Here is a 14,683-nt window from a genome sequence, read left to right as displayed (position 1 = left end):
AGTCTAGATTTCTTTATAAAGCACAATCCCTTTAGGCACACTTGGGTTCCCAATGCCAGTTGGAAAGGTAGGCTGTTATATACCTCTGCAAAAGTTTTCATTGCCCTTATATTAGCACTGGTTCTTTTCCTTTCTCATATGAGAAAGTAATTACTAATTTTTAGGCTTTTTTAGAACATTATTTTGAACATCAATTTTATGTAATATCAATATTGTTTGGAGGTAGTTTCTAAGAGAATGGATGGAAGCTCCCTATTTTTGTGTATACCTTTACATAAAATAATAGAAAATGATTATCATATTCCTTTGTATATGATTTTATGGGCTTGTAACATAATGAAAAATTACAAATACATAGTCCACATCTGAATCACAGTTTCTACATAGACTTCAGCAACTGTAATGCTAGGATACTTATATATCCATGGATAAATGAAATGTGTTTCCATTGTGTACCAATCAATTTAAAGGGGTTAACTCTGGCTGTACCTAGTTCCTGAAATCCCCCAATTTACCTCTTGAGCAAACATCTCTATTGTTCACATTTTGCACTTTCATTTGTAAACTTGTTTAATGATATTAGGCATGATTATTATTCTGTGCTTCTTTCCATGCACAAATTAAACATAAGGGGTAGGATTATGTTATATTTAGCACTGTATGCCAAGGTCAACACACATCCTTATTTTGAAATGGAAAATTCTCATTAAATCTAGACTATAACATTATAGAGACTCAAGTTACAAAATGCTTTAAGTAGGTTGCACAATAAGGCAAGCTGTTTCTTCTTGAATAATGAGCAAAAACAAAAAGCTTTAATTTAAAATATTTATTTATTTTATGTGAAAGTCAGATTAGAGAAACATAGAGAGAATTTTCCATATGCTTGTGTACTCCCAGGATGGCTTCAACAGCCAAGGCTGGGCTAAGCCAAGGCCAGAGGCCTTGTAAAGGAATAAGTAAAATAATCTGTATGTACAGATTGAATTCTTTTGCATGTATAAGCTCCCATAATGCTATAAAGAAAACCACACTCAAATTGTTGGAACAATAAATGAACTCAAGTTGCAAAAGCTGAAAGTACACTTAAAAACTAGTGACATGCTTAAACTCCAATTCTTATGTTGCTGCTTAATTGTTGATGTTAGCAAATTGAAAGCAGGTTTGAAGTTATCATGCCATCCACTCTGTGATGTAGCATGTTTGTATTTTTTCACTCTGCTTAAAACCAAACCAATCCATATGAACCCTTTTAAGAGGTTCATTAGTGTTCCCACACATAAGGCAAGAAATAGCTTTTTGTTTGTAGGTGTCTGTGTTTGATATTTTAAAGAACCCATTATTATCCATTTCATAATTAACATAGTCTACTGTCATTGCTGCTATATAACAGATTTTTGGCTACCTGCTTTAGTAACTAATGATCCTCATTTATTATTGCTAAGGTTATTTTCTTTTGTGGAATGTAACCTCTATGGAGAAAGGTTCTAAAAATGCCTACACAGTGCAAATGCATCAATTGCAAATAAAACAAAGAATATTGATCTACTAGTGTTCTCTCTTTTATTTCAATAACTCAGCAAAAGTCATTGCTATCATTAGAAATTGTCACTTCCAAGTATATGTTTCCCAATACTCTTATCTATTCTGCCTTGCTTTTTGCTAAATTTACTCAAATACATGTCTTTTCCTACTGGCCCATGTGTATTTTTCATTTTTTAAAAACGAAAACAGCATTACACTCAGAAACAAAGAGATCCATTAACAAATGAGGACTCCATGATAAGTTTCCACATGTTTTGATCACTTGGTAGGTTTTAGGGAGAAAAGCTGTTGGATGCTGGAGCTAGAAAACCTTCCTATCCCCATGTTGGGGACACTAATCACACTAATGACAGCCACATCTCTATGGAAGCACTGTCCTTATCAACATCTATTAAATGTTCTTTTCCAATGAGAATTACTTAAACAGTTGCTCAGCAATGTCCACTGGTATCGCTCCATCACTTGAAGACCTGTTGGTGATCCAACTCACGCTGGAAGCATATATGTTCTTCCAAGGTCTAATGGCATACCCCCAACTTACACAGCTTCACATTTGATGTGTGCTCTGAGATCAGAAGGCAACAGTAGTCATGTGCCAGATGCAGTCACTTCCTGGTGTAAGCTCTACAGGGCACAGATAAGCACTCCCTGATCCTTTGGCAGATCAGCAGGTGGAATGTGCAGAGTTCCCACTATGTATGAGGCATCTTTGCTGAGCAGAACATCAATGGGTCTTGATCACTGCAGTTAAAGAATGAGAAGATGGAGTGTTGCCAGCCATATCTGTATGTACTGGCTACATGCCGTACCCAAAATGGCGCCGGCCAGAGAAGCCACATCTTGGTGTTTGGTGGAAAGTCACGTAGCTTTCGCTGTACTGCGCAGGAGTGAGCTGCGGCGCTGCAGGCACGTAAACACTGGGACTGACGAATCCAGTCGCCCAGAACCCTGCGTAATCATGACGCCGACCTATCATCGGCGGAGGCGGGGCCAGACAGCACATAAGAGCAGAAAGCATGCCGGGATCCGAGCCTCTTTCCTCTTCATGTTGCTGTGCACAATAAATTTTACCGCAGAAGGCTTCGCTCGCGTCTGCGTCTTATTGCTGGGCGGTAAGACACGTGGGCGCGACAACGGAGAATCAAGATGGCGGAATAGGGTAAGGACACGTTTAAACGGATGGAGAAACATTTAATCAGGATGAAGCAGAGAGGACATATTTCAGGAAATAGGAAAAGACAAAACAACAGCAGAGGGGTACCTGGAGACTGACAGACACAGGAAAGCAGCGGGCACAGCAGTGTGGTGTTGCAGTAAATGATACTCCAGCTCGGTGATCTGAATTCCACCAGCAACCAGGTGGAAAGGGACTTTCACTGGGAGCTCGGGAGGTGAACCCAGACAAAGTACTGTCCATCCTGCTGGTCTGTTTGATTTGACCAGGAACAGAGACAGAGCAGTAAATCTCAGATAGTGCGAGAACAGAGTAAATTTCATAGCCCAGTCAGCCCCCTAGAGCTGAATTGGGCGCCATTTTGTGTAAGCAGGAAAGGGCAAGGGAAAGGACAGAACATGCTCTGAGCGGGGAGTGAGCTAATTTCTGACTCGGTGAACTGCAACGACGTGGCCTTCTACAGGTTCCATCCAGGGCAGGTTTGGGTAGCCCTCGGATCGGACGGCCAGCAGATCAACAGCTGTAGTGGTAGCACGTCAGGCACCATTTTGCGCACCTTGGCAATAGCTTTGGGACTGCAGGGGACAACAGTGAACTGCGCATAGGCTGAGCTCGCGAGAACTCGCTGAGGTCCTGCATGAAAATAACACCGACGGTGGCATTGTACTAGTCAAAATAGGTCCGTGTGGCACTCAGACATAATGTCCAACAGTTTCTGACTAGATCAGCGCCACCAACAATCTAATTTTATAGGACACCTGGTGTCTCTAATCCTGGATCTGACATAAGAATCCAGGCCTGGAACTTGCTGGAGGTTGTGGCACAAGTGACTGCAAGCAAAAAGTTGTGTACCAACTGCAATAAGTAAAATCGCATTGTGGACCTGTGGTTAACACAGCTTAGACACCTGCCCCAAGAAGAAGACTCTGCTAACCAGAAGTACAATGATCAAGAGCAAAAGAAGAGACAAAGGCACAATGAATATTACTGAAAACTCCCCTGCAAAGGAGCAAAACCCTTTGGCAACCTCAGAGTCAACTGAGGAAGACATCGAGAAAATGGGGGACACAGAATCCATAAGACTCATTTTAAAGATTCTGGTCAAAAATGAGAAGCTCATGCAAGAGTTCAAAGAATTTAAGGAAGCAGTAAAGCAAATTAAGGCTGGAATATCAGAAATTAAGAACACAGTAGAGCAAATTAAAAATACAGTGGAAAGTCTCCAAAATAGAATGAAGCAAGCAGAAGAAAAAATCTCAGAATTGGAAGACATCTCCTGTCACCAGGGGGAAACAAACAAACAGCTGGAAGCAGAGCTGGATCAGGCCAAAAAAAGTATTCAAGAATTGAAAGATACTATCAAGAGGCCAAATATAAGAGGTATGGCAGTCCTGGAAGGTGCAGAAACAGAAGCTGAGTTTGCAAATGTATTTAATGAAATAATCAAGGAAAATTTCCGTACTCTTGAGAAAGAATTGGGAAACAAGATCCAGGAGGGGCACAGAACTCCCAAAAGGCTTGATCAAAAGCGATCTTCACCAAGACACATGATCATCAAGCTCTCTTCAATTGAACCTAAGGAAAAGATCCTTAAATGTGCACGTGAAAAACATCAATTGACATATAAAGGAAGGCCAATTAAGCTCACAGGAGACTTCTCACAGGAAACTCTACAGGCAAGAAGATAATGGAGTGACATATTCCAGATTCTAAAAGAAAAAAATTGTCGGCCTAGGATAACATAAAGCTTTCTTTCGTCTTTGAAAATGAAATAAAATTCTTCCACAGTAAAGAAAAGCTGAAAGAATTTGCCTCTTCCAAGCCTGCCCTACAAATGATACTTCAAGATGTTCTCTTGACAGAGAAGAGGAATAGCACCTACCAAAATCAAAGGCAAATGGGAAGAACATTCCAGTAAAATGACAGCAGAAGACTAAATCAATGAACAACCCATTCCTAAAATGATTCTGAATGTAAATGGCTTAAGCTTAATCAAACATCATAGATTAGTAGACTGGATTAAGAAACAAAACCCATCTGTTTATTGTCTGGAGGAGACACACTCCAACAAAGATCAACAGAAACTATATCACATGGGTTTTATTGTTTTCTGTTGGTTTCATCTCTTCAAAACACTTTCTTCTGTTTAAATCATTCAATGACTCATAGATCATGCAGTGGCATCATTTTCTTCAAGAAGGTTCTTGATTTTCACTTCTTCAGCTACACGTTAGACATTTAATAGCATGTTGTTTAACTTCTTGGTGTTGTTAATTTCTTTTTTTCTCCCGGATATTGTGTTTGTTTTGTGGCTCTTCATTTAAGGGAATATATAGTAGTTGTGTAATGGAGCCTGTCATATCTAGTAACATGTCATTTAACTTCATGGCATTGTAAATTTCTATTTTTCTTTCAATTGTTGATTTTGTATCATGACTTTTCATTTAAGGGAATGTACAGTAGTTATGTAATGGAGACTAACAACCAGATGTGAGGATGTAGTGTGGTATGCATTTCTGTTTCCAGGCAAAGATGGACTTACAGTGAAACTGTATATATTATATCTTGACAATAGGATTCTGGACTCTCTGCCATTGTCCATGCTCACAATGATGAACATATAATTGAGTATGAATGACTATATGTTAATAATGATATAAAGGAACTAGGTGGGGGGAGGGAATTGGGGAGGGGATAAGGGAATATGGAACTGTATCATAAAATGATAGCGATAATAATAAAATGTGGGGAAAAAAAAAAGAATGAGAAGATGGTGAGGATCATACTCTAGCCATGTTCACACTTTTGGATTTGAGGCTCAACATGTCAGTGGTGTTTTCTGGGGTTGTGTGGTGATCCTTAGCCTCTTCTTTAGGTACCAGATTGATGTTCCTCTCCACTCTGTGCCCGTGTTCAAGAGAGTAGATGAGACGTGGAGGGCTGCAGGAGGTGGGAGTAAAGTCTGACTCAGGTGCAGCACTTTGTCCTGCCACAGTAGAGCTCAGTTTCCCTTAGCCAGGTTACTCTCACCATGCTGTCCAGTATCACATTAATAAATTTAGGGTAGGAAATAAGACAGGAGTATAGAGATTATCAGTGCCAAGTGACAATTTGGAACTCATTCATAAACTGATTCTTTTTTTTTAAAGATTTATTTTTATTATGTTTTTATTGGAAAGGCGGATATACAGAGAGGAGAGACAGAGAGGAAGATCTTCCATCCGATGATTCACTCCCCAAGTGAGCGCAACGGCCAATGCTATGCCGATCCGAAGCCAGGAGCCTCTTCCGGGTCTCCCACATGGGTGCAGGTTCCCAAAGCTTTGAGCCGTCCTCAACTGCTTTCCCAGGCCACAGGCAGGGAGCTGGAAGGGAAGCGGGGCTGCCGGGATTAGAACCGGCGCCCATATGGGATCCCGGGCGTGCAAGGCGAGGACTTAACCACTTGCGCCACCGTGCCGGGCCCCATAAACTGATTCTTATAAACCGAAATGAGAATAATGTAATGAAAAAATGAGACTTGAGAAGTCATCAGCAACTAAAGACAGTGAGGAGTCATGATACATGTCTTTGACAATCACAAAGACAAAGCTGTATGAATTAAATTATACCCAAGTTACTCTGCTTTGAAAATGCTCCCTCAAGAAATTGTGGATAGAGTAAGAAAGGTTTGTAATAAAAATTTACTAACACGTAAATTAGAATCCACTGACCCATGACAGTGGAGTAATCTGTGAGAGAGCTATAACCTGAGGCAAATTTTAGGTAATGCTAAATTATATCTTCTTTCTGCTATCTAAGTGATTCTCCCCATGCCCTCTCTTTCACACACACACACACACACACACACACACACACACACACACACACACACACGCACACGTTCATAACTGACCGTGGCTTGAAGAGGACATTTTCTGCTTGAGCTATGGCTGTTTGCCCTTTTCAAGACACAGAAACTAAAGAATTTGGTGTTTTCTAGTACTTGGCTCACCTCTGCAGTAAAGAGGCTCTTTGGGGGCTTTTTAGAAAAGACCAATGGAAGGAGACAACACATGCCATTCATAGAAAGGAAGCTCTCTCTTTGGACTTCATTTTGATTTTGTGCACCATCAACTCAAAGTGACAGCATTGTTGTGTAACTCACCTAATAGTCTCTAGGATACTATTCTTTCTCTTATTCTCTCTGTCTCTCTCTCTCTCTCTCTCTCTCTCTCTCTCTCCCTCTTTGCTAGAGCTGTCATTACACTTCTGTGACTGGGGCATCCCCTTGTTTTCCAAAAGTAGTCATTAGTAGAATCGGTTACACAGGAGGTTCTGACAAATAGGATTTTTATTCAACTTTTGTTTTTCCTTGGTGGTTTTGGACTCTCCATGTGGAAATTAATCTTCAGAAACCAAAAGAAAAAAGACAACAGCTTGAGATGATGCAGCACAGTTTAATGAGGAAAGATTGATGAATATGCCCTGGGAATTTGTACAATAGCAGAGAAAATGTGATTCAAGAAGTCGGGGAGGAAACAAACTGTCATAATCAGCCAAAGAATTCAGGTTGTGTTTCAGTTTTGGAGACTTCCTCCTTTCCACCTACTGTCTGAATATAGAAGTCAAAGCTGTCTTCCTTGTGCAAAGTGACCACTCTATAGTTTTCTCCATACAAAATTCTAACTTTCAGATTCTCTTTTCTGGCCAGTAGTTAAATGGTGGGTTGAGAGAATTCACCGTTCTGTAGAAAAATATAAGAAAATAATTCTCTTTAGGTCCACACCTTTGTGTGCATTAGTTTTAGTTAAAATTTCAAATTTAACATTTAAAATAAAACAACTGCACCCACATTTCCACTCTTTTTTCCATATCAGAAAGCTGAGGACAAGAGAAGTTGAACAAATTTCCTAAGCTCTCATCAAAGAGATGGCTGAATCGATTTTCAGTACCAGTCTTGGATCACATGAATGGGTTATTTGAATCTTTCCATTTCTTAGAATCTAGCATTTTTAACACATTATTTGACCCATCCATTAAAAACAACTTTTTCTCTTTTTGAGAAAAATTTATTTTTACTTGAAAAGCAGATATACAAACAGAAGGAGAAACAGAGAGAGAGAGAAAAAAAACTTCTGTCTGGATCATTCCCCAGAAGGTCTCAATGATTGCATGTGAATCTGTCTGAGCCAGGAACCAGGAGTTTCTTCTGGGTCTGACACTTGGATGCAGGGGCCCAGGGCTTGAGTCACCCTCTGATGTTCCCAGTCCATAACCAGTGAGCTGGATCAAAATTGGAGCAGACTGAACAAGAACTGATGCCCATATGGGATGCTGACACTATCTTTGGAGGATTAACTTGCAATGCCGCTGCTCCAACTCAATATCATTCTCCAATTTTTGAAAAAGATTTATTCTGTTTTTTGCTGGAAAGGCAAAATCACATAGAGAAAAAGATACAGAGAGATCATGTGTCAGCTGGTTCATTTCCCAAGTGGCTGCAACAGCCTGAGCTGAGTTGATCCGAAGCCAGCAGCCATGAGTTTCTTCTGGGTCTCATTTGCATGTGCAGCTGTAGGGTCCCAAGCTTTTTGGTCATCCTTTACTGCTTTCTCAGGGCACAGTCAGGGGACTGGATGGGAAGTGGAACAGCAGGGATGAATTGGATCCTGGCACATGCAAGGCAAGGATTTAGCCACTGAGCTGTTGTGTTGGGCCCCACATCTTTCCCTTAAAAAAAAAAAAATCTGAATCTCTTTCTCTCCCTTCCTCTCCCCTCCGCCCCCCCCCCTTTCTCTCTCTCACACACACAGAGGCATTGCAGAAGGGATACAAATGTGAGTTCTCTGCTCCACTGGTACACACCTCCATATGTCTGCACATGTGTTTGTGTAAGTGGAAGGCAGAGATGAGGGATAGAAAGCAGGAAAATAGTCCACGTTTTCTACTTATACTGACATGTACCTAATTACTTGAATGATCACAGTTGTCTCTCAGTCTTGTGTTTCTTTTATTGGTAAATACCTTTGTACCCCTTTGCTGGTTCTTTTCTATTATTTACCTTATAGAGCACAAAAGAAAACATATTTGACTTTGATTTACTCTTCCATGTTAGGAAGAAATTGTCCAAAAATATTCACTTCATGTGGTGGTGTTGTTTGTACATCCCCTAGAGCCTGTGATTTTGTGAAATGGATGATCCACCTCAAATATGAAACATAAATTTAGTTAGAAGAAGGCACAAGAAATACTGTTAAAGAATAGAAGGAAGCTTAGCATCTTTACCTCCACTAGAAAATAAAGTAAGTCTATGACAATAATATTGAAGATGCGGTTAGGGGGAGTATCCAATAGCCAGATTTTTAAATTATTCAATTTATTTGTAAGATGGGAGAGAGAGAAAGAAGCCCTGCATTCACCATTTCATTCCCCCAAATGCACGAAAATGTCAGGGCTGCCTTGGGCTGGAGCCAACAGTCAGGAACACAATCCAGGCCTCCCCTGTGTGTGCCAGGAACCCAGTACTTAAGCCATCAAGACCACTTGCTCATTCTACTAATAGTTATTACAGATTTCCCTGTGATATTGTGTTTGAGATGAAACTAAAAAATAATCAAACTTGTGTAAAGCAAATGAGACTCCATCCTGGGGTGGGGTTGTGAGCACATCCTATCAACTTAAGACTTGAGAGGATGAAGTCTGGCCTCCCAGTAGGAAAAGGGCACCCTGACACTAGTCAGATTTTGCACTCAAACTGCACCTGGGACTCAGCCTGCCTGGCATCCCTATAGAGCTTGCATTTGTCAATCTTACACTGTCTTAGAAGCCAAGTACTTAAAACGTGTTTCCGTTTATAAACAATGATCTCACAGAATCCAAAGAGGGTTGATACCAAGAATCCTTGTGTGCACTGAATTCCAACATATTCAAAATATTTCCATTAAGAGCAGCTCAAATTATTTTGGTTTTCTAGGAGCTGTACTTTTTTCCCATAGACTTTAAATTATCTTTATGTTATCTGTAATAACCAATACACTGCAAACCTAAGGTTAAACATTATTTTATCATTATCTCAGAAAATAGATGAGTAAATTCAGCACAGATGCAAGCATCACAGGCACCATCACAAAGCACATCACAGGGGTTTTGAATCATAGTTGTTTGAGCCTGTGAAATCTGCCACTATCGGAACTACCTTTCTTGAGGTTCAGATATTTTGCAGGTTCTACTTCTGGTTAACCATGAGTAATACTGGCTAAGAAGCTTATAATTTAATAGTCTAGCCCATCCCTTTATTGATGCATCCAGATTTTAAAGAGAAAGTCAAAATTTGTTGGACTTTACTAACGGTCCAAGGCATGAGAGCAGCAAATCCAAATGTTGACTGCAAAACCTAAGGACAACATTCAAGAGGCTCCTTTGCAAGCAAAGAGCCACCCTGTTTCCTCAGCAATTGTCACTCAGCCTGGTAAGATATGCCAAAGAAGGTGTGGTGCTATTTGTAAGAATGGTTCAGTATGTATATGAAAGTAAATACATTTGGATGAAAGAAGTTCCCTAACTCTCAAAAACAATGATTTTCAGTTTCCTGGGACTTCTTTACCTAAGCAACATTGTTATTCGGTAGAGGAACAAACTGACAGTGACAGTAAAGATATCAGGTCTAGTGGTTAAGAAGTCTGATGCTAGAAATGAGTCTGTGAAATGAGGATTGTACTGTGGAAGCTGACACACAATGAAAGTGACTGCTCTCTGAACAGCATGGAGTTCCACGCTCAGACTCACAGCTCTCCCTTTCCTTGCACTCGCACAGGGCATTGAGGGACCAAGGCTGGGGATGATGTGGTCTACACAGGGAAGTAGAGGCAGGGACCACACCTTTCTGTTTCCCTACGATTGCCATGTCTCACAGGTCTCACAGAGTCCCTACCCTGACCAAACACCAAAGTTTCTTTCTTTCTTTTTTCTTTTGAACAGTGAAAGAGTAAGGGAAGAGGCCCACGCAAGCACTGAAATCAGTTCTTTCCAAGAGCCAGCATTTGATCTGCATGAATATTAATTGCCATTCAGAGGTAGGATTTCCGCATTGCTCAGAATTCTGCCCTCCAATCTTGGTTTGTCACACTTGGCCCCAGGGTGCTGTGTTCCCTGAGATGATGTCAGTAGCCCACAGAGAAACCCAGCCCTTTCTGTTTCCTTTAGTGGCAGTGGCTTTTACATCATATGCAGTGGAAGGGAGGAGAGTCTCTCTCGAATACGTTTTTTGCAAAGCTCAGACACTTTGTTAAGCTGCCGCTTTCTACTTGCTGTCTAGGAAAGCCATCCAACTGAAACCGCAGAAGAACAGTGGGTGGCTGTGTGTGAACGGGCAGTAAGGTGAAGGGAGTGAATGAGACAAGGGGTCTCATGGGCAATTCAACCACAGAGAGGAAGGACATCGTGATGATGTGGGGAAAGCTCCTGGAAAGCTGAGTGTGAAGGTTAGGGTGATGTTAGGATTAGGTGTCGGAATCAGTGACCACCCATCCTCTGTTTTCTGTACCTCACCTAGATGTGTATATGTGTCTCTTTTAGGTGTATATACAAGGCATCATGTCCTGACTGCATATTAACAGGACACATGATGCTTGTGAGGAGTGAGAGTCTCTCAGCCTCTCTGGAATTCATGACTGCATTTTGGGGTTTTGGCTGCCTTTATTGATGCATTGTCAGTTACTGAAACGTTGGGATGTGGTTCCCAAGAATTTTACAGAGAAAAGCTAGTATCTCAGAAATGTGAAATAGTTACAATATTGTGAAATATGACTGTAAATAAGATATTTTTCTGAGCACTTTAAAATGTCTGTTCATCTCACATGCACCTTAAAAGACTTTCTGAACTAATTCTATTTATGAGAAAACAGATTGAGAGAAACTAAGCTTGAATAGAGCACTGTGAGTTAGAATGAAAGCAGTGAATTTTCAAGTTTCATGTTCTGGATTTGCATTTTAATTGGTAAGTTTCCTTCTATATCTGAAATATTCACAAGTCACTATTGCTGTTTGGGTTTCTTAAATGATTTTAATCTTTATATAAATGGAGATTTATTTTTATTTGAAGGGACGATTCACAGACAGAAGTAGATACAGATGGGAAAAGTCTTTTATCTACTGGTTCACTCCACAAATGGTCAATTGAACAGACCTGAGATGATCTGGAGCCAGCAGCCAGGAGCTTCTTCCAGGTCTCCAACGTGAGTGTGGGGAACCAAAGGCTTGAACCGTACCCCAATCCTATGAGGCAATTTGAAAAAAGCTAAACAGGAATTGGAACATCAGGGATATGAACTGGCACCAATTTGGGATGCTACAGATAAAGGTAGAGGATTAGTTTGTTGAACCCACTGTCCCATGATTTTTGGCCATTAAAAATTTTGTTTCTCAATTTTGTTGATCAGGATATTTCATTAGGATTTGGGACCATTAACTGAAGGCGTTGACTCATCATTTTCTTTCTCACAGTGAAAATGGAGGCAGTACAACCCAGGCTATGGTGTCAGACAAAATCAGCCTGCTTTCCTTAACTGAGTGCTAGATTTATTATTTCACGTGCTTATTGAAAAAAAGTTGACTTAGTGCTTCTGAATTACTTTCTCTTTCACCTGGAGGCTAGAACCAAAGTTGCAATGTGAAAAGGAAAGCTTAAAGCTTATGGAAGATTATTTTCTGTATTTTTTGACTCAACCTTTTCTCTTTTCCTCTATTTAACATTCCCATAAAGCTGTCATTGCATTTACATAGGTGTAGTTGAATGGAAAGCCCTGCAGGTCCCAATACCACAAAGAAGAAAAAAGGAAACAGAGTCTTCAGATGAAAAGACAGCCATGGGATTTTTGCTCTCTTACTCACTCTTCCACCTACTCGATGGTGATTTCTGTTTATTGATCCTGCCAACCTAGTGCCTACCAAGGTCTCCAGTTTCACCTGTTTTCCCGTTGTAGCCTTGTGGTGACTGGTTTGAATCTACAGAACAGCTTTCTGTTAGGCAACATAATTCACACTACCAGTACTCATGTATTAATTCAAATAAAACTATCATTACTAAACTTAAATGTGGCATTTATTAGGGTAAGTACAATTTTAGACATGCTAATACGATTTTCCAATATGCTCAACCTATGAAACCTACCGTAACACAAATGTTTGAAAAAGTAAACATCAGAGAGAAAAATAATACATACTGTTTCATGGGACCAATCCTACTTGTTCCCTTCACTGTAGAAGGCCAAACTCTCAAAACTGCTTTCTTTTTGTGTTGTGACTAGCCTTTTTTATTCACATCTTGATCTACTCTAATGTGGTTTCTGGTCATTCATTCTAAAAAGCATTGCAAACTCAGGTCGTTCTTACCATTTAATTTCCTACTGCTTGCCATTTATTTTCCACTGATTGCTGTTTGAAGCAAGTTATTTTATTTAGTGCACTGTTATCCCTCCCATGTTGTGCTATTCTAGTTCAGATTCCTCTGTGACTTTTGTCTGCAAAATTCGAATATCCTCACAAATCAGTTTGAGTTTTCTTTCCTTCTGTTCTTTTTCCTCATGATGACCTCCACGGTTGAGCTTTCAGTGGCCAGAAGAGAACCTGCAGCAAGTTCATTCTTTGTAAATGCTAATCTAGCCCACCTGCAATGAATATTTTCATTTTGGTGTGCATCAGGCAACTTTGTGGGGATGGCTCTGCTTGGCTTTTCATCTCCTAAGCAGCCTCGGTCTACTGGTAACTAAGAGTACTTGATTATTGTTCATTTCTCCCATTCTAGTTTTTACCAAACTTTGGTGATAAATGTGCTTATTGATTTGGGGCTTCTTTTCTAGGCAAAAATCAATGCTAAAATATATTTGTATATGGGTGCTGTTCACCAATATACCCTAAGGACAAGAGGCAACATCGCCAGAGGAAGTGTGAATTTTCAGAATAGTCTAAATACAATTCTGGCAGGTAAATCAGTTCTAGTATACATTTTCTTAATATTGAAGAATAGCTATGGATGTGATAGCAAAATATTATACGTTTGGCAGAGTAAAGCTTCAGTGCTCAAAATAAAATAATAAACAACTGGATATGTCAAATATACTTTATTATATTGTTAACCGTGTGGCAAAAATAATTTAAATCTCATAAATAAACAAATAAATATTTGAATAGATACACAATCAGATATCAGTACAGTCATCTGGACATGATTATTCCCATTTCTATGAGTCTTAGTAATCCTTAAAACGTCTGACAAATTGGTTGAATTCACATCATCGGTACAGCAAACACGACCTTTGAAATGGTAGCACTTCCACAAATACTGCATTGTGTATTAGAGAATGACAATGATTTTTATATTGAATCATATCTTATTCCTTTTTTCTTAACCTGTTTTGCATGCCTGCTGAAAAAGACATGGCTCTCCGAACTTCCATTCTGACAATCTCCCAGGCACAAAGACTGTATTTCTTCTTGATCAGATAGCGATGGATATTTGCAAAGTATTTCTGCACAGCACGTTCAGAAGGAGTCTCTGTCGGAGTTGTCTCTTTCATCTCCACTTCCTGCATCACACAGGGTGCCAGGTCATTTAGCTGCCAGTAGAGTCTAGAGCACAGCAGATCATGCAAGGTGGCGTTGTTCCAGGGAGACAATGAGCCACGTAGGCAGAACAGTGTTAAGACCTCCTGGATCATCTGAGAGACGAGAACGATGGTTTGCTCATTCAGAACCTGGGGTTCTTCAAACACCTTCTGGGGTAACCCAAAATCATGAACATCTTGCAAGCAGAAGGAGTCCAACACCGTCTTCATTTCTCCCAGATTTTTCAAGGTCTCCTTGTTCTCGTCGCTGTGAGACTGAGGCAAAGTACAGTTCAGAGAGAAGGCTGCCTTGCAGCTGAGCAGCACCAGGACCAGCATGAAAGACAATGACAAGGCCATTTGGCTCTTGCAGATGTGGCTT

The 14,683-nt window shown here is 40.2% G+C and overlaps 1 protein-coding gene across 1 annotated transcript; it reads right to left on the bottom strand.

Moving 5' to 3' along the window:
* Positions 1 to 14,088: 14,088 nt before the first annotated feature.
* On the bottom strand, positions 14,089 to 14,661 carry LOC121144971 (interferon alpha-1/13-like). The gene has a single exon (XM_040963604.1). It carries the CDS (start codon positions 14,659 to 14,661, stop codon positions 14,089 to 14,091), a length of 573 nt encoding a protein of 190 aa, XP_040819538.1.
* Between the last annotated feature and the right edge of the window lie 22 nt (positions 14,662 to 14,683).

This window comes from Ochotona curzoniae, unplaced genomic scaffold (genome assembly GCF_017591425.1).
Source record: "Ochotona curzoniae isolate NIBS_2020 unplaced genomic scaffold, NIBS_Ocur_1.0 scaffold_3208, whole genome shotgun sequence".
Lineage (NCBI taxonomy): Eukaryota > Metazoa > Chordata > Mammalia > Lagomorpha > Ochotonidae > Ochotona > Ochotona curzoniae.
The sequence above is the reverse complement of the archived record's forward strand: the minus strand, read 5'-3'. Positions and strand labels throughout refer to the sequence as shown.